Source organism: Apaloderma vittatum, unplaced genomic scaffold, assembly GCF_000703405.1.
Source record: "Apaloderma vittatum isolate BGI_N311 unplaced genomic scaffold, ASM70340v1 scaffold44325, whole genome shotgun sequence".
NCBI classification, from domain to species: domain Eukaryota; kingdom Metazoa; phylum Chordata; class Aves; order Trogoniformes; family Trogonidae; genus Apaloderma; species Apaloderma vittatum.
The window spans coordinates 3,798-25,156 of NW_009717362.1; the positions used below are offsets into that span (position 1 = coordinate 3,798).

Below are 21,359 nucleotides of genomic sequence, written 5' to 3' on the forward strand. Positions count from 1 at the left end.
AGAGAATACAGAGATTTCAGGGGTAGGACAGAAGTCTGAAACCTCAAATTGAATTTTGAAGCATGTGCAATAGTGCCCAATCCCTGGTTTCTTTGACCCTGTTTTGGAAAAGAAATGAACTAGCAAGAAGAATAATGAATTTGCTGTATCTTACTCACAGAATCACACTTTCAGAACTCAGGCCCGTGAACGAATTTCTTTCAATTGTACGTATATTGATATTGTCTTGGATATCTCTGAAAAATAAAATACAATAGAAACTACACATTTTTGAACCTTTGTGAGCCTTCCAAAGTGACATACTATTTCAAACACAGTGCTTTTCCTTATATTCATTCTGAATTACGGGCAGAGGGTAATGACTTAAGTTTTTAAGACATTTTGTCTGCAGAGAACAAACGCTTCCTGGTAAACGAGGCTGGAGCAAAACATTTTCAGCACTCCTGCACTTTCCTTTCGAAGAGGCTGAAGTAATTAAAAATACCTAAAAAACTTGGATCTCATAAGTCTAAGGTGAATGAAATAGTTGCTCTAGCAAACATGATACCCAAAAATGCAAGTGGAGGAGCTGAGAGGCCACCCGTTCTTGCAGCCTCCCAACTACAAGAAGGAGATGCCATTAGCCTTTTTGGCCTGATTCAGCAGGGTACCTACAAGTCCTCGACTCATTCTCCTGCTGATGCCAGCAGGGTTGCTTATAAGCTTTGTATGTGCTTAAGAACTTAAGATGTGGGACCCCTGTCAATGCATTTTGTTGAACCGACAAGGAGGCATTTCAGTCTTTCAGCAGTTTTGACTGATACGAAGAGAGAGACGGCAGATATGCGCTCAGTTGCTTGCTCAAAGTAGACCTCAAAGAAGTTAAATAGTATTGCTCATAATTCAGACTGGGGATATAGTTGTTTTCATGCTGTTTCTGTTGGAAAGCATGGAATGAAATTAATTATCTGCCAAGCTGGAAATTAAGCGCGGTTCCAAAATTATCTCACGCTGACAGTTGAATATGGCCACAGCACTGCATTAAGTGAGAGGCCTCATTCTGCAAACTGAGATTGGCAGAGGTGAGAATAGGGAGGCAGCACGCACCCATAAAAGTGAAGTGCCAAGCCAGTGCCACTGCCAAGCCTTGCACGAGCCCATCAAGACTTTGGGACTTAAATATTGGCACAACTGAAGCCACGGACTCTTATTGACCTCAGTGAGGCTAGGGATTGAACCAAAGTCTAGTTTGGGACTCAAGCATTATCAAGGCCTACAGATCACAGAATCATAGGATCACAGAATCATAGAATCTCAGAATCACAGAACTGTTGGAGTTGGAAGGGACCTCTAGAGATATTCTTATAGGAAAGTGAGGAGTTTCACCTGAAAAAACCCCAAACCTCTTGCTCAGCAGAACACAATAATTCAAGTCCAGTTAGGACTAAACATAAAGGTATACAGGTGAAAGATTCTGTAGCTCCATATCTGTTGAATTTATCTGATAAGAACTTAAGGCAGCCCTCAAGTGCCATCCTCAGAATTATGTACGTCCAGTGCATTACAGGAGTTTATTTCCTATCTTACATGTGTGTATACTCTATTCAGGCATTCCCTGCTACGTTTTCTGTGCATTTCTGTTTATATTAATGACCATTACTCAGATAATTGCACGATTAATGTTTTTGCAGCTTGAAATTTTCCAAAGATTTGAATATGAAGAACTTTGCTTATGCATTAACAATGCATCTTGTCCAAAGGAAGAGAAGAAATAGTTGCTTTTTTTCCTGGGTTTTCTGCTTTCAATTATACTAAGAACTGACTGAAAAATTTATGTCAAGATCTTTTCCAGTAAAAAAATATCATGTTTTTACCGAATATCATGCATTTTTTACAGAAAATAAGGTGTTTTTAAAGGAAAAAAGGACCTGCTTTCACACAAACCTCTACACAAATACTTTTTTCCGCCTTGGCACTGGAATTTTCCACAGAAAAACATATTTCACTCTCTGCCAATAAGCAAAATTGATCATGGTAGAGATATTCCCCTGTGGGTTTTGTTTGTTTGTTTGGATTTTTTCTGTGTGATGTGGCCACCTCCCCACAGAAAACAGCTCCAGGACCAGTAAACTCTTCCTGTTAAGGACAGAGAACTGTCACCAGGTGGCAACAAATTTCCGCTGCCACCAGCTTGGTTTGGATTTCATCTGGTAAAAGAGGAATAAAAGGCCTCTGGGCCATCCAGGCACACATTCATAGCATAGTTAAAAGAAGAGTGGTCTGTAAAGTGCAAGTTACAGCTCTTTCTAGAACAGAGACCTAGAGAGAACTGAGACCTTTTGGGCCACATTATCATCAATGCCTACAAATTACAAACCAAAATGTTACCATGAAGCTAATAAGCAAACACAAGGGGAATGATCTCTTGAAAGGTTTTGCTGAAGCAGGAGAACATTCAAAGGGAACATTTAAAAACTGAAAAGCAGATGTTAAAACTTACAGTAAAACTTTAAAAAAAGAGTGCACCTTATGGACAGCAGGTAAAAACCGAAGACCAGTGTTTGATATTAACCTAAGGGGGAGAGAACAAATGAAGATTATTCGTTCTGCCCCAGGAACTTAGCAGTAATTATCAAAGAAGAAAGAACTTTGGACTTCAAATAGCAGCTACAAAAGGCAGAGTTTAGCCAGAAACAGGGGGTTTGCTTATAGAAAACTTGACATTGTAACCTAAAAAGTTTTTCTCCAAAGCATGAGATGAATTCTGCCCCACTTAAGTCAGGGGAGAAACCCCACCTTGGATAATTACCCGGTCCCTCCTGGTGATCTCAGGAAACTGTTGGTATTAATTTCCCAGTCATATTCTAAGAAATCAATTGCACTAACACAGAATAATTACTTTCGTAGTAGCTCTTTTAAGACAAAAGTATCAACTCACTCACTGCAATTTTAACCTTCTACTCAACAGAGGATATATTAATTCCATGGGAAATAACACTATTTCATGAAAATAAGGGAGAATTAGGATGTTATATTCCCCAGCACATCCAATAGCAAGGAACTGAACCCCTGGGAACATTTCAGCAGGTTGTGTGACTGGAAATGGGCCTAAGCCTCCATATTTAACTACTTCCACCCTCTCATCATGTTGAGCATCACTGGCCTCTGTGTGGAGGTTCCTGTCCATGAAACACCATTCTGGAAACATTGAACATTCAACCTTGTGCCCACATTCAGCATAGTACCATGGTCACACGTATTCATAGGGTGTACCACGTCTAATTTAAGGAAATTTTGTTATCCAGAGCAGTAGCAAGGGCAGGACAAATGTAGTAGTGTGGTGGTTGGTGGCTGCTGATGGGTGAAAGGAGGATTGGGTGCAGCAGGGAGAAGGAACTGAACCAGGCTGGGTTTTGACTAACTGGGAGTTTTTCCCAGGCAACAGAATGTCCCATTTTGGCTTTACCAAAGAGGAAATTTGTGTTCTTGAAGATTTAGTTATAGCTTTATGTTTTTAATATATAAGATTATAGAGAAGGTAACCTTTCACTGAGAATATTGGCTCCTTAAGGAATATATTAGTAATATATGGAAGTTATCCTGACATCTCGACACTTAAAAGAACAAATCTTCTTCCATCACTGGATATTGTGGGGTTTTTTTTGGTGTGGGCTGAATAGCTGAATGGTGATGAAAAGCTCCAGTTGGGACTGAAACAAAGCATTTCATTTGATGCTTTTTATGAACCTAGATTATTTCAGGAGAATTGCAACCTTTCAGTTTTCATAATCTGAACTGAAACTGAACAGTTTAATGTGACAACCAAATCCTGCAGTTGGGCACTCAGGGTGACACACAGATCCATAAAATAGTCATTCACTTGCATCAGTACTGCTCTGATCCCCCTGAGGTGGCATCTGGATATCCTCAGATGTTCAAAAGACAACTTGTTATCTGTCTCAACTTATAACAAAAAACAATGCACTATACACAGGAAAAAAATAAATGAAGTATAGTGTATATGCAAGAAGTCGATTTGGAAAAGTTGCTGAAATGTCATGACTGTTCTGTCTCCTGAGTCAAAGTGGTCTGCCATTGCATTAGATTAAAAATAACAGCTGTCACATGTGACTGCGAAAGCTCTAAAAAAGTGCCTTTGAAAAACTATTGCATACAGTTAAATAGAAAGCATGATTAATGAATCAGGTGTATTTCACAAGGCACTTATTATTTAAAGCACTTTTGCACTTACGCTTTGTAAAAGGAGTTAGCAAAAAAAAAGCAATAGAAGAAGAACCTGTAACTTCCCCTTTACAGTATTTTAAAGTGCACTTTTTACTGGAGTTGTACAGGGCTTTAGTTGAAAGCTGCCTTTAACTTTAAATCAGTCATATGTTAAAAATTCATGCAATTTTTTATGAGCCACTTGTTAAATATGGATTACGGTATGCATTTCCTTTAGTGGGTAAATGAAGAAGCAAACTGCTGTGTGGCTATTGCAGGACAGAGGAGAAGATGAGAACCTTTCCTTTCTACAGTACTTCCCTGAGAAAATCTCAGTCCTTATGTCGCAGTAATGAACGATGACAGGACTCTAACAGATGCTATTCAAATACTGCTCCCAAAGGCAATTTACTCCCAGCGTATCAAAATGCCACACTGGTTAGCAGGGCATTCACCACACGTCAAAAAACACATTCAAAGCTTTGGGTGATGCCATAGTCCTGGTCTTTCCAGTAATCCCAAATTGTTCAGGGCTCAATTTGTAATGGTGAAGAAGAAGGCATCTTTGTGAAATTGTTATATGTTGAAATGAATCTACAGGTGGCACAAAACACTGATTGCACCGAGGCACAGAGCAGTGATTAGGAGTAGGAGAGGATGTTCTTTTAATTAATTGCAGAAAAAGAACTAAAAAAATATTTAGCTAGACTGCAGCCTAGTTTTTCCCTCTCTTTATTCAACCAGCAAATCTCCAGAGGCCTTTAAGTGGATAATCTTGTTAGAATGTAGCTAATCCAATTTACTGAATATCTTTCCTGCAGGACAGTTTTGTCAATATATTTACCATATAACGTATACATCCTGAGTAGCCTCACTTTAAACAAGTGTCCTCTTTAATCTATGTTATAACTGAATCCCCCCTTGCCATGCATAAACAGCTCGGTAAGAATCTGTTTTTCAGATGGCTGATGGCTGCATTCCAAAGCATTAATTGTCTTTCTGAAAAGGCTTACTGGAGTCAGCACTTAGGAAAACATAGCACCATGATCAACGGAAGAAAAAAAAAAAAGAAAAAGAATTATTTCATAAATTAATTCCTAGAAGATTCTAGCTGCTTATCTCCAGATAAAGCAACATGCCTGCTCTTTTTTTACGTCAGATTGGTAGGAGCTACTCTGACAAAACTGAGAACACAGTTTACCTCATCAACTTGTTGTGGGTATTTGCAAAATCGCAAGCCCAAGGTAGGAAGAGATAAATACAATGTCCCTCAGGAAGTGTTATTTTTGTATCCCTTAATCACATTAGTTGCTTTATACAGCATGTGAGCCTGACTCCAGGAAGTTCTTCTGACTCCTGTGTCCCAGCCTTGCAGGTTAAGCCAAGCCTCAACACCCACTTCTGGGACAAGGTGTTTAACCATGCGGCTGTTATGCACAAGGAAGGAATGGAGCATCACTTCTTTTTATTGAAGAGCCAACTCCATGTGAAGGGTCAGTGATTTTGTGGAGGTATCTGCAGCAAATACAAGTCTAAGTTTAGGAGGCATGCCAGGTACACGTCAGGCCCTCCATGGAATAAGACTAGGCAGGTACAAGCAGCTGCAAGACTTTGGAGTTGAGGTCTGCTTTCCACAGCGAAAAATATTTTGCAGATAAAACACATGCTTTTGTGACCTAAATTTCCTCTCCCTTCCAGCAATCCAGCTGTATGTCCTCAAAACTGATCTGAAATGAGTGTTACATTTAAATCTTTCTATTTTAAGCTTAGATTGCTTGGTACAGGACGTCGACACATCCGTTCTAGAAAAGAACCAAAGGACACAGATTACACATGAGAACTAATTTCACAAAGAAAATAGGTTTGAAAAGCCATAATTATATTTTTAAAAAGACAATGCCACAGCTCTCCCTAATGAGACCCAGATAAATAATCTTGTACCCATGAAAAGGTCAATAAGTTACCATTTTGAAGCAGTCTGTCTCTTTGGCATATATCCAGGAAGACCAATTAACAATTCTCTTCACTGTTCCTAGAAGACTAGTGATAAAGTTAAGGTTGCATTTTTCTAGAGAGCTTAGAGTATTTAAGCATTACATTTTTTTTTTCAGTATCACAACTTTTTTTAGCATTTTTCTCTCCTTAGTGTTTTTGCCACACTAGTCATGGTGATGTAGGAGATGAAGGCAGTGGAGTAAGTGGGAAATGTATTTGTACCCAAGTTGACAGAGATAAAAGCATATTAACATTCAGCAGCTAGCGGCTTTAAGGAGCCCATGAAACTGAGGAGAGGGCTGACAAGGCTAGCCAGAGCTTCTTGCCTGCCCATAATTAAGACTGTGTGGTGATACAACTATTTTTTTTAAGCAGCACAGAAAGCCTTGCAAGCAACATGTTGCAAAACTCATTAAATGGATGGACTATAGTGCGTAGGCTCCATCTCAGGCATTAACACTGATTCATATTTCTCTTTTTTTTTTTTAAATCAAAACTGCCAATAAATTTGTATTTCTCTGTCAGATTTTCTGAACTGTGTTTTAGCAGTTCTCTCACAGTTGTAGCACTGTCATGAGGAATCAGACGGTGCGTCTCGTACCCTGCCAGACTGCCGCCACAGCTGGAAGCTTCAGAAGAACCACAGTGAGCCCAGCAGTAGGCAGGCACCTGCGTCCCCCTTGTGCTGGTTTCAGATGAGTCTGAACCTCTTTACAACAGTATCTGGGGATGCCTGTGCTGGCTGCTCTGGCTGATGGGTCAGACCAGGAGGGGCTGCAGAGGTCTATGGCAGGGTCTGCAGAAGAAGGTTGGACCAAGGACATCTCGGAGTACCGGCCTCCATCTCCAGCTGTGCTCGACGTGGGCTGTTTGGGAAGCTGGCTTGGACCCTAGCTGAGGGCAAGATACACCACATAGATGACAGGAGTGTGTTCCAGTGAAACTGGTGTCAGGTTTGCTTTTCCACTCACACAAAACCCCACATATGGTTGGATAGAATCTCCTAATTAATTTTACAACAAGATATTTATGAAATCAATTGCTATTCCTTCCTAGCTTCCAAAGAAAGGATTAGGCTGTGATGTACAATGCTTTGTTAGTTTCTTTTTTAGCTTAAAATTTTTATTGTTTCTCAGATAGCTGTTGACGGCATTTTCATCCACAGAGGGGCTTAAACTTTTTCTGAATTATTTTAAAGTAGTCCCACACATTTACAATCTTTTACTTCTGTATTGTGTAAAGAGAATCCAAAACCAAAACCACAGCAAAAAAAGGAAAAATTGAACACAAATCCCATCAATTCATTAACTCTCCTCGTTGTCTTGCCTTATATTTCTCTAGTTGATTCTTCCTCATATGTCACTGAGTATCAGGACTGGGTTGCCTTTACCAGCCGCCGGTTTGCAGCCTTCCATTGAGGTTTCTGCTTTCTCATTAAATTAACAGTCCTATTCTTTCAAACAGAAAAGCTTTCTGCTTTTTCAGGAGGAGTAGTTATAAAAGGGAAGGCAGCAGTCAGTGAAACAAGGAGATGGAGAAAACGGCAGTCTTTCCTAAAGAAATCCGCCAAGAGAGAGCATGAAGTTATGACTGTACATAGAGAGATTGACCTGAGCATGATGTAACTTGGCATCACACCCAGCTCACTGCTACGTGGAAGGCTCCTACAGGGACTTCCGTGATTCTGTGACGTGACTTCAGGTCTTGCTCCTGATCCCTGTGGTGTGAATTGATGTTGTTCTGCTAAAGCCAAAGGTGTTGACTTAGACCCCCAGCCCAGCGACCTTGAAACTTGTCATTAGCACAAAAGACACATTCATCTGTTCAGACACTCAAAGTCATGAAGCCTGCACCTTTTATACTATTTGTAATCATAAAAAAGCTTTGTTTTTTGTTTTTTTTCCTCCTAAAAAGAAAGGGACAGAGAGGGTGCAGCATAAATCCATTAGTGGACCAAACACCAGAAATGCATTTTATCAATTTAAATTAGAGTAAAGCTGTGGCAAAAAGATGAATGTGAATGAAGTAGCCATGAATAAAATTAGAGGAAATTTTCTAGTCCCCAAATAATTGAGTTTCTGGAAAAGCCTCTCCTGGAAGAAAATTTTTTAAAAAAAAAAAAGAGAGAGAGAGAGAGAGACAGAAAACAGGGAACACTGGAGAGCATTAAAAATGTCAATGAAGCAATTAACGAGATACATGGAGTGGAGTCAGTAAGAAATGAGATGGAGTGGTCTAAGGAGTCTTTTCCGGTCCTGTGTGCCCACAGGAAGGAATACTATAAAAAAATGCCTGAAGTACATTTTCCTCAGATTTCAGCCAGTGAGTAGAACTAGCTGAAGAGGAGTGGAGAATGGTTAGTTAGACAAGCAATCCTTCATATGTTTAATCTCTTGCTTCTCTAGGTCATAGCAGGACTGCTGCTGCTGAATTTTTATACAGGTAGCAAGACTGGATGTCTGAGTCTATGTGTATGGGAGAGTGGAATGACAAAAGTTCAAAAGAGAGTGTCCACTAAAGTCAACAGAAAAAATTCCACTATTTCAGATATGCAAAGTGAGGATTTACCTTTTCTACAAAACCTACTGCTTGTGTGTCCCACATGTTAAAAAATCACTGGAATTAGTATGTTCATTTCTGTGTTCCCATTTTTTCTTCTTGTTCCTCAGTTTTGCCTGAGATAAATGTGCTCCCATTCTTTCTAACCATCTGTGCACCTGACAACTGTACTACCCATAGCAGCTTATTCTGTGTTTTATACATGGGCTAAACAAATATTTTTCATTCATAGGTAGCCAGAATTACTCAAAAAAAGCAGTCACTGATAAATGACTCAAACTTGAAATCAAAGAAAAAAGGCATGTGATTTCTCCTCATGACAATGTAAATTTAAAGCTTTGTTTATCTACTACCAAGATAAAAATGGGTGTTTTGTAAAAAATTAAAGTTTATCAAGGTGCCTGGTGAATTTGATAAAGCAGATATTGGTAAAAATACTGTGGAGAACGACAACATTAATGAAAGTTAAACCACATATTCTAGTTCCATGAGAGTTCAAACCATCTCTCTTGAAGTTCAAACCTTAAACCTAAAATCTTAAAGTTCGATTTCAATCCAATGCCTCTTGGCATTTTTGAGATCAGAACCTCTCAGATGCTAGTGATTTTCAGAGACCTTAAACACTCATTAGCTTACTGGGAGCTATGCTTATTAGACCATTGACCTGATTTCATCCTATCTTTGAGAAATATCTAACCAGACAATTAAGCACTTACTTTTATGTACTCGAAAGTAGAAATCATGATCAGGCTTCTTATAAGTAAAGCTTCTTGTATAAGTAAGGAAAACAAAGTTAGGTATATGTGCTCAGGTGGATGGGCATAGACAAGATAAGTTAATATCCTGCTGGGTGTATATGCCATTGTTGAGCAAAGAACACCCTGGGAGCTTATTTAAGCTACAGCCATTAAAAAAAAAATTACTGTTAAACAGAGTTCATTGGAATTTGTTGGGGTTTTATGCAGTCAAGAGATTATTAGTCATGTTAAAACCACATGCTAATAGCTGTGAAAATAATTTTGGGTAGCAGTTTATTTTCAGGAGGGATTCAATTATCATTGAATTGCGATTCCAACCCCATGGGAGCGCACGTGGCAACCATAGTGGTGCAAGCATCATTCTTGATGAGATGGCTAATGAAATAAATTTATACTGTACACCAAAACATTTGTATTCTAAGGTTCTAATCATCTTACATCAAGCATTAATGAAAACTATTGCTATAGCACTGCCATTGATAAAGAGAATTTGAATGCTTAATACCATGTGTATGAAGTATAACAGAAGGCAGTACCATAACAAAAACAGATGAGAGAGATTTTGTCCCAAAGCTCTAGGCAAGAATTTAAACCTCAATTTGTTTTTATAGACAGAAAAAATGTGCCAAGCTCCTATTCTCATCACCCAGTTTCAACCTGTTGCTTATAAAGGCTCAAGGATTTTATGTGTGTGGATACTCCATGGAAAGTATTATCTTCATCTTTCCTGAGGACTGTGTGCAGGCCTTGGGATGAAAATGTAAGCTGACAGTTTGCAAAGAGGAGGGGGAGGGAGAGCATTATCCTGTCCTCTTTACCGAAAGTGCTCAGTACAGGTTGGACAGAACCACACCTGCATCATTCAAAATGACTATAGTACTTGTAAAGAGCAAAAAGATCTTACAAATATCTGAGGCTTGGAAGGTGTTGGAAGGCATCTTGATCAATGTACACAAGGTTGTTTGCCTTCTCAATTCTTCTGCAAAGAGAAAACAAAACAACAGAGGAAATATATCAATACACTGATCTTAAAATATCTGTCATTGCTCCGTGGTGCGGTGTACTGTACACTGAGATTTTGACAGCAGATCTGCATGCTTTTAAAGAGCTGCCTGCCAGAGACAGGCAGACTTCCCCACCTTTTCATATAAACAGTGGTTTGAGGATAAGTTTTAGGCTGACCAGGGAAAGAAAGGGACAGTTAGATAAGAAGATGGAAAAGATGAAGAGAAATTTCAAATGTTCCTTCAGAGCTTACCTGAACCAAACAGCAAACCCTTTGATTCTTGCCTATAATGAATCTTTATAATTGTCTCCTTTGAATTTAGATTGCTCATTACTTACATTTCATGTAGTTTTGGAAGGTTGGAAAACACATTTGCTTCTATGACCTCCAAGGCATCGTTCTGGGAGATCTCTCTGAAAAATAATTTAAAAGTCAAGATACTTCAAGCCATTGTGAATCAGAGAATGGAAAAATTCACAAGGACCTTCTTCCTAGATTACTGAGGAGTTTTAAAAATAGAGTGGATATCAGATAAGAAAACAAAACCCCCAAAACATCCACGAGCTGCCAAACAACAGCAGTCGGGAAGAGATATCTTCTGAGGCTGAAGTTTGTACCTGTAATGGCAGTCCTGCACATCCTGCTGTCACCATTCTCTGTGTATTAGAAGGCAGGGCCCATCTGTGGTTGTCTACTGGATCTCTGATATCAGTAATTAGTGACAAAAATGTAATGAAAGCTTTTAATTTGGTGAAGAAAAAAAGCAGGTGAAAGGTAACTGAAAGAGATAAGACAGCTAAAAAGTTCCCAAGAAATATAACAAAACTTCATCAGTAGATCATGATGTTGTCTTGACTTGATGTAAATTACAGAGACTAAAACTAAGCCACCAGCAGTCACATCCTTATTAGCAAGAGCTGGAGACCACAGACATGAAGAAGTCTTCCATACCCTGGAGAAAATCCTATCTGGTCTCTTCTGTATGCAAATAACGTCTACTTACAGCCAAAAAACTGCAGGACAAAAATGACCAGTGTTCCATTATCAGCACACCAGAATGCATCTCCTGCTGGTCCAAACCCTATTTTTTTTCTTCCTCCTTTATTCTGTGGGATGGCAAAGAGATGGCTCAAGCTCTGGTGTAATTTAGAGCTCAGGAGTTCTCCTGATGAATCAAGGAGTAATTCCTGCAGCGCAACCTGTCCTAATAACATCCCTTATGTGGGCAGTGACCAGGAAAGTTGAAGTAAACACAGCTACACCAAAAGAATCCCCACTGTCATTTTTGGGAGCCATGCAAATATGCTATTTCCCAGGCTGAGATTAGCTGGAGGAAGTAAAATTTGTAATACAGATAAAATTCAGTGATAGTGTGATGGTCGATTAGATTTTAATGGCAAGGTAACTGGGCACATATTTGGAATGAAACCTTGGACTACTAATCAGACTGCAAACTGTCTGGCATTTGTTCTTGGATATCTTGCTCTTTTGAAGTTATATTGGTTGCAGATAGATTCAAATAGGCCTGAGGTAAAACAATAGATTGTAACGATAGACGCAGAGTCACAAAAATTATCACAAAAATTATTACAAGTAATATAAAAAATATTCCACTTCTTTCTGACTAAGAACTGAACCATACCTGACAAATTACCTGTCCATTTAAGACAAACAAAAGCCTTGCAAAAGAGGATAAGTTGCTCATCTGACCTTTTCTGCTTTAAAAAAACCTTGGTGGCTTGAGATTTTGTGTTTTATTAAGAAGCTCTCCCTCCTGTTTCCTCAAGGTTTTTAAAGAAGAAACCCATCTCTCCTTTGTTCTGGGAGCTCTATACTGACTGGAGAAAAAGAAAATAAAAGCACAGCAGGACTGACAATGGGAGCTCAGTAGGTGCGATGAGAACTGGTTTTGTTTAGCAGTGCTGAACCACCAGCTCATATGTAAACATGTTCCTCTGTTATTTAGGTTTCAGCACCAACAAAATCCTTTGACTGAGGCTGATATTCCTGTGCAAGACACACACACATTGGAAGGGATATTTCTAAGACTTTTTATTATTTTCCTGTTTTCTTTAAAAATAATGCATTACAAAATATACAGTAGAAGTAATCACTTTCTGTGCTGTATTTATACAACAGTAACATTCACTTGCTTAGTTACAGTCTAGAAGATTTAACAACATGGGAGGTGTCTCAGACTTTTAAGATTCAGTTTGGTTTTGCTTGTGCTCTTTTTGGGCGGTCAGCAGTATATTTGCCATTCCCTAGAATCTAAGTCATTTGTCTAGGGAAAAAAAGGAAAATCAAAGAGAAAGCAGAACATTTAACACCAGTGAATCCATTTTGCCAGAAGAGATTTCATGCCACTAAACAGCTCAAGGAAAAATTTTGCAGATTTGTTGGCCTTATAGAGGCAAAAAAAAGTTTATTAAGGAACCACAATACAGTAGTGACCTCACCTGACAAATAAGGCTGTTGAGGGTAATAATTTTTTATGATCCAATCTGCTATCTAAGTTTGGAACAACTTGGACAATATACCTCTTTTAATGGTATGCTTAAAATGGAATGTTTCTGCATCAGTGGAGTGTTTTGTCTTCCTAAAAGTAGGATGGGGGTTGGGCTTTGTTTCAGTTACAGAATTGGAAGATAGAGGTTTGATTAAAGTAGGGCAGGAGGAGGCCACGACACTTCGGAAGCTTTGGAGAATGTGTGGTTGAGACAGGAATGAAAGAGAGGTAGGAAGATAGCAATTTCTAAACTGTTTTTACAAGATTTTTGAAATAATTAAATAGCACTTTTATGAGGGGGGCATTTCAGAGATTTGGAGAATGACTTGGCTTTCATTCTAATATTTCCACTCACAGTTACAAAGGTGAGAGTAATTGGTTTTTTAGTAGGTAATAAAAATATTTCCATTTAAAACGATTTTTTGCTGTCTTCCAGCCCAGGCAAATAACTACTGCAGCTACTGTGGTTCTGAGCCTCTCTAGACAAGCAAAGAAAATGAAACTTACCAATGGCAGAAGGCAGCAACCCTTCGGGTGTTGGGCTTTATTCTCCATGTTCAGAGGATTGTTAGGGGTGGGGTAAAGAGCAAGACCCTCTGTCCCTCACAATGAATTGTGCATCCTCTGCTAGAGTCTCTCAAGGAAATCCTATTGTTGATGGCCTTGCTTATTAGTATTCTTAGCAGAGGAATCGCAGTCTACAGCATGTTTTTAGGACAGAAGGCCATTGCTATCCCTGTCCTTTGGGGTGTCCAATTAGCTGTTACAGGCTGTCGTTCAGGTGAGAAGGATAAGTTAACAGAAACAACATTCAGTTTAGGCACACACTGTGAACAATGGGCAGCACTAGCCTGGGTTTTCATTGCATAATCTGTGTGATTTATTGTACCTGGCAAAAAAATACTCCTCCTGATCATGGAAAACTGAAAGAACCCTTTCCTGGATACAGGTATCTGTGGCATTGAAAGTACAAACTACTGCTGCTCACATCAAACAACTGAATCAACAGACTCAGATCTTCTGTAGGAGAGACCAAATGATACCTGCAGCAGCAGCTACAAACAGAAAAAGGGGATTGCTGGCTAGTATTTGTGCAAGTGATTTGTCTTACGGTATAAATACACACAAACAAATGATTGCTCATAATGCATATCTTATAATATGTCATCACGAGAGAAAATGGGACTGTTATTATGTTGTTTGTTTGTAATGAATGATACTATTCACTCTACTGCTAGATATCACAGCAAATCCAGATGGCAATTTGAACATCCTTTCTGATGCATGCAAGCCTTTGAATAGATGATATGCAAAACAGCCATGAGCAATTTCTTAAAAAAAACACACCAAACCTTCAAAACCTCAAACCACCCAGTGGCTGCAAAGTGCGTAAGCTAAGTTTAGCTTCCACTGCACGTACAGCTCTACTGATATCAGCAATGATCTTCAAAAGCATAAATTGTTTACTTGAACATAGACTAAAAGAGGAAAAACTACTCAGTAAAAATGTTTTACAAAGGCACAAAGGATAATTGTTTTTATTTCTCTTCAAAGAGAACATAAAACTTTGAGGTGTGACAACATCACAGGACTAAGGAATTTCCTCTGATTTGCCATTAACATAGCAAACTGTAACTGTTACTACCTATTCACAAGCAATCGACTGCAGTGCAGCACTTCCATGAGTGACAGCCAGAGCCAGTGACTGCAGGAAGAGACAGAAAACAAGGAAGAGGAGGAAGGTGCTGCCCAGTCTTAGCCTAGCTTAACCAAGCTGTCCTTGGGCAGGCCTGGGGGTACATCTTCGCAACATCTGCAACAGAGCCCAGCTTGAAGCATAGGAGGTATTCCTCCTCAAAACAGCTGCACTCAAAGCACAACCCATTAAAAATCAAGATACATTGAAACCGCTTTAAAACAATTCTATTAGCAAGAAATTTATAGTTCATGGCAGTATCTTTGCAGTCCTCTAAAGAAAAAAGTCTCTAATCAAACTCTTACAGTAAAAGCAAGACTCTATTAAACTCATAAACTAATGGTCTTGCAGCCAAGTGGTCTCATACTTCAAAATAATCAACGAATAAAACCCTGGACATTTATATGTCTTTTATGAAAAGAATTCCTTTCAGGATGAGAGCAGAGCACACAAACAAGAGTAGGGTCATTTTTCCCCTGCTAGGAAATGCGCCTATTTAAAACAAATGTGTGTGCATATATGTGTGCATATATACAGATACAGAAGTTTAACATAGGTGAAGAAGTGGAAACTTGTGTCAAAACAAGAGCAAAGCATACACATAGCAGAAGACCAGCTTAGAGGCAGATCACAGCATCCGTCCCTCACATGGTGCCCAGGGACATACGCCCTCAAGCATGAAGATCTTCTAATAACAGCAGCAGGAAAGACACGGAGTGACAGCTGCCCAACTAGTGAGCTCAGCTGTATGGTGACCACAGTAAATGTGGGATGTATGGATTTCTGCGTTTCACCTCCCCACATATGGTGTGAAGGGGGAATTTCCCTCCTCTACAGTCACACTCTCCTCCTCTGTAGTGTTGGGTGAGACCCACTCCTTGCAAACTCTTGGATGCTTTCCTTAAATTCCCTTCCAGAGCAGGTACATATGTGGGCTATACCCTTGAACAGGTCACCTTATGTTTCCTGTGATACATCATAATTGGGCCTTTTGGCTTTTCATCCTTAGCCTCTGAGGCAGCTTTTCCGAATTTTTTCTACCTGAAGAATTTTTTCTACTTTGTAGGTACCTGCAATTGGCAGCAATACTGTAGGTGTAAGGTACTGATTCCCAGAGCAGGTGGCCTCATTGGGCTCTCTGTACTGCAACAAATGAGCAGCTTTGCATTTATTCAAGGGAAAAGATAATGAAAAAACAACAAAAAAGGGACAACCATTTTTATCCTTTTCCCCTTTCTTTAAATATAAATATTCTTTAGAGCAATTTGGCAGGTCAGTTTTACTCAGTGGTTTGACTGATGCCTCAATTTATGTCAAGCTAAAGCAGGAATTAGCAGTGATGTGGTGTCACACAGCCAAGCCTGCTCAGCCTTTGCTGGTTGAGCACTCTTAAGAACAGCTCACAATGTGTCTTAACTGAAAAACTGAATACCTGGATACCTCTGTCTCCATGTCGTAGATGGAGAAGCCCTTATTTCTCTCAGTCTGATCAGGAACAAATCAGTCTGAAATCTCCTCTTGAAAACTTCCATCTAAAGTGACAGCAAAATGCTACTATGTTGATTTAAACAGGTTACAAAGGAAAAGCTATTTTTCTTAAAAGTATTAGAGACTTTTGACCTTTTAAAAATAGACAGTTGACACTTTCTCCTGCAACTTTCCTTGTGAACATGAAAAACTTGTCTCCCTGCCATGATTTATTGAACACCAGGGAGTTACAGGCTAATATTTCTTTGCAGTTATTGACATTTTAAAAATGAATTCATGCACTGACTCTTCTTATCATCCCTTTACTTTGCTGAAGACATATACACAAGTCGTTCTGACCTGACTGAATAAGTGGGATACCCATTTAACCGAGAATTAATAGTGATTTCACACTTAGAGCAAAACAGCGTATACTTAAGTCTTTGAAGGAGTTTATCAGGAGGCACCAATACTGTGTCTTCTTGCCTTCTCCAAAGGGCATGACACCATATTCTCAAATAAATCAGTACAGGCATGGGAAAAATAAAATGCAAATTTCCTCACAGCAGACGGAAGCAAGGGGATTTTATTTCTATCGGTGCTTTAGCACCATGCCAGCAATCCAGATGAAAGTCTGTTGAGAGTTCAGTTGCATCAAATTAATTGCCCATGTAACAGTTTTACATTGGTCTCTCTAATCTGAAAAAGTGCACGATTAGTCTGCAGAATTGGAACCGATAACGACTGGATCCAACAGCAGAAGCCACATCACTAAAAGAATTGATTTTATAATCAGTACAGTTTGGGGGGAATAGATATCTCTTCACACTTGAGCACTAAGGGGATGTATTATACTCGTTTTAGTTTATTGCCAGCAAAGCTGAAAACACGTGAAGCTTTGTAGGACCAAAGAAGCAAGGACTGAGTCTCTGGAGGAAATGACAGCTTTTGGCAGAAATGCTGGCTTCACAAGGGCAGCCCAGAGAGGTGGGCTTTGTAGCTTGGTGCCCTTCAGCTGCTGAGGCAGACTTACCTGTTGCCTTCTGCGTTTGGGTGTTGCTAAATTTTACCTTTGACTGTGAAATCTTGTACAGAAGACAGAAAAATATCTCTTAAAGAAACCCCAAACAAAACGCCCTGGCAATGGCACTTCTTTCTCAGACACGATGGGCTCCAGAGCGTGCTGAGACCACGCTGGCAGACGAAGATGCTTGTTCAGCTGAGGTAGGGACGTCCTCACTCAGAGATGCTGATGTAAGCTTCATGCCCACATTATAACTCCTTCCACAGAAATGTGCTAGCAGCATTTATTGCCACTTATCTTTTATTACCTCTCTCCTGGCTTTGATAGCCAGCTAATGATGAATAGTTTTCTTAAGTTGACCTGGGCAGATGATGAGATTACATTTGAGATAAACTCTCAGGAGAGCAGCTGAGGGTGGAAACGGGGAAAGTAATTTCTGGGGAAAATCAATAGGCGGACTGTCTTGGATTGGCAGGGCATGTGGCTTCCAAGACTCAAAGTCTAGTGACAGGGTTTCCAAACAGACAGTTATGAAGTAGATGTTCCCAGACACTTCAACAAACAGTTTTGAAACACTTTAAGGAAGCACACATGCACAAGAGGCTTCTGGAGGACAGTTCATCAATACTTCCAGTGCATTAAAGAAACAAAGAAAATCTGGACTAGCCAGTGCCTTGGATATGCACAATTAAATTTTTTAGCTAAGAGGGGGAAAAAAATCCCTCATAGTCCTCAATTTTGGCATTAAAAAATCTCCCCAGGCTTATGAGAAGACTCTGAGCATTCACCAGAGTGAATCATGCCTTATGTTACACCCACTTCAGTTAAAATAAATCTCCATGACTTGACCCATCGTGGGAAAGATATTAGGATTGCCTAATGTTAAGCACAGTTGTGAACACAGACATTTTCTTACAGCTGGTAACACCATCCACTACATCTTTCAAATGTTCTCCTGAAGGGATTTAAGTTTCTCTTATTCAATGTTACAGTGTCCCTATGAAATACCTTTTTCCAGCACAGTGATTTCCTTCTGTCTTCTTTCCTATTTGCATTCATTCTTCCCTGTCATAAAAACTACTTACCATTTTTGCCGTTTGTGTCTAACTGAGGTCTTGACCTTACAAACTCTTATCCCTGAGCCTTGGCTCCAGGATCAGCCAAGACCCTACTGTATAAATGTTTGCATGATTGGGGTCCTCAGATATAACCTGCCTGGGGAAAAGATATTCTTTTAGGCTTCCAGAGGTAAATCCAAACCTCTGCTTTGTAACAGACTGTCAAAGAAAATGCACTAGCAAGAAGCTACTAAGTCAAAAGCTTTAGAAACCAAGTGTGTAACAAGGGTTATTTATCTGATTGCAATACTGTATTATCATAAGCAGAAAAAAAAAATTACGATTTTGCCCAAATCTGCAGGTTCTTTACTGGAGGATGCAGAGATTACATACTATACAAACATGGGAATTACACACAATCCCTAAACCTTTAGATAGGTGGCTGGTGGCTGCAAAGAGGAGCCTGATTCTGTACATTTAGAGTCTTATTTGACAAATAATCAGACACTTCTTAGCTCTGAAACCTTGGAAAATCATGTGCCTCCACCTGAGTTTCCCTGACACAAACAATCCTCTTCTTCAGCAAACGCTGCAAGGGTCCACAGAGATAAGAAAATCTTAGTAGCAGGAAGGCAACATAACATAAAACTTGAGCCAAAATCCAATATATTAATATGTTTCTGTGTTTGTGTCTATATACACACAACATTCCAATAAAAGCAGTAGACCCATGACCACACAAACGTATTTACTCACTAAAATGAGGCACCTGCAGCCTTTCTGCATATGAAACCTCATTTAGAAGGATCTCTGCCACAACTCTGGTGTGTAATGCAGGCTCGTAGAAATGACAGACAAAAAAAGGTTTCCCGCTATCGTCTGCTGCTGGAGTGCTTTAACAAGTTAAGTCCTCAGACTGGACTCAGGCCTTTGATGGGGAACCCACAGGATCGATTTCCCCAGAACAGTCTCTGTAGGAATGAAGCAAAGCCGTTCAGAACCCAGAGGCACTCCCTGGCCACGTGGGAATGACCTGTTTCTCCTAAGTAAGAGCACTTTGATCTCCCTGGGAGCCCTTCTCCTCCACACTGTCCTGGGTCATATCTAACTGGGGACATAAACAGAAGTTGGAGCTAGAGATGAGGCAAAACTCCCTTATCTGCAGTAGTTCCTCCTTCTTCATCAAGGGAGAAGAAAGAAGAATCATCCTTCCCAGCCACAGTGCTTAAAGGAGGCCAGTCAAGAAACATAATTTGAATTAAAATACGGTGTTTTCCTTAGAAGTTGCTGTACTGCATTGCATATACTTATGATATTTTTCTGTCTGGCTTCCTATATTGGTGTAAACAAACTGGAACTTGCAGTGTTTTCATAGCACACAAGCCTGGCAAAACCTTTTTGTTTCCAGTAAAACACTGAAAAAACTACTACTGATGCAGGGGGAGGAAAAGAATCCTGAAGAAATCCCAAACCACAAAAATTAACATTTGGAAAAGTCATGTGAAATACACTTAAAAAAATAAAAAAAATTCTAGTTGCTATCAATGCTTTAGTTGAGACTGAAGGAGCTTTCAGACTCTGCAGCAGAAGGCATCGGAATCCATTGGCTTTAATGTTTTGGATCTGTATTTACATCAATGTTCTACATTTTAGAGTTCATATTGTCCTATAATTTTAAATACGTATTGTCTCTAGAGAGCAAACAGCCCAATATACAAAAGGACACAGAAGTACACAAACTCGAAGGCAATCCCCATGAGCGCAATTTAGCTTTGAGATTTAAAGGAATGTTTTGTGTATGTTAAATACCTAAATAAAAACTACAAGGCAACTACTATATTGTTTCTTCCATCAAACTGAAAACAAAATAATGTACTTTTGGACTATTTTAACAGGAAAATGAAGAAAAAATATAATGTACTACAAACCATGATCAAAGCTCCCTCTGGAAGATGTTCTATCTTGAAGTTACCCAAATCCTGAAGGATTTGGACTGGATCCCTGGAAAGGACTGAATTTTTCTTACATGCAGAAAGGTATAGCAAACTGAAAGCACACACTTCATCCTTCTATAAAAAGGTAAAAGGTTTTATATTCTTTCTGTTAGTTTGAAGATGGCTCTGTGGGATGGCTCTGGCTAAGAGATTCCCCAGGTGAATCTCTTGTGCCCCATGCCCATCTGGGAGCCTTTGGTGAGGACAGATGAGGCATCAGCTAACTATAAGGGCTTTTAATTTGTAACTTCCCAGGGGGCTAAATTACTGGTAACATGAAGTGAGTACTTCAAAATGGCAGGCTCAGGACTTGTCTCTGTGATGGCACCTTTTTAACAAGAGAACCATACAAAGCTCCAGACCAGATGTTTTGGTTTCATTGTTAGAGTAATTTTACTCTGATTTATTTGATCAATGTATGCACACTTCTACTTTTCTTTTTTATATTTAGATGGCATATACTTGTTAGTAATTAATCATATCTTATTTTCAGTTAAATAAGCATGTCCTGTGAGCATACAAGTCCCAAGATGCCATAGATAGAATACTCCGCTTATTTATGAGACTTGATAAAAGAGATTCACGTTGCACAGTGGCTGCATTTCTGCTCACTTTCTTTCTTTACTTGCTGCTAAAGTCAATTTAAGAATGAGAGGGGCAGAGAAGCTCATGTTTTCTTGGGTATGACCCAGACTCAGCACATCCCTATCTCCAGTCTTGTGACTATCTTAGATATATTTTTCCTCGTCATTCAAACTGCCCAGAAAGGCCATAACACGATGCATGTTCTTATATCCTCCTCCTCCTTAAAGATGTGCAGATGGAGACACGTTAGTAAAGCTAAGATTTGTGTGTGATACGACTAGATATTAAGGTGCCAAAGGAGGAGAAAGAAGACCCCCATTAAGAAGGGAAGAATGCCCTTAATTTTCCTTTGGGTCACGTTTAGCTAAATATAAGGTGAAAAGACTCTATTAGATATGACTGGCAAAATCTCCCATTTATCCACTGATATTGGCCACAATAACCCCCTGCAGCACTACAGAATGGGGGAGGAGCGGCTGGAGAGGGGCCCGGCAGAGAGGGACCT

General features: G+C 39.5%; 1 protein-coding gene across 1 annotated transcript in view; it reads right to left on the reverse strand.

Moving 5' to 3' along the window:
* LOC104274264 (follicle-stimulating hormone receptor-like) overlaps window positions 1-16,178 on the reverse strand; it is a 19,796-nt gene extending 3,618 nt beyond the window's left edge. Inside the window, exons 1-5 of the mRNA XM_009869850.1 lie at window positions 16,159-16,178; window positions 10,860-10,934; window positions 10,420-10,494; window positions 2,480-2,551; window positions 159-236 (exon numbers count right to left, since the gene is read on the reverse strand). Coding sequence (XP_009868152.1) covers window positions 159-236; window positions 2,480-2,551; window positions 10,420-10,494; window positions 10,860-10,934; window positions 16,159-16,178 — 320 coding nt within the window. The remainder of the gene's footprint in view (window positions 1-158; window positions 237-2,479; window positions 2,552-10,419; window positions 10,495-10,859; window positions 10,935-16,158) is intronic.
* Window positions 16,179-21,359: the final 5,181 nt, after the last annotated feature.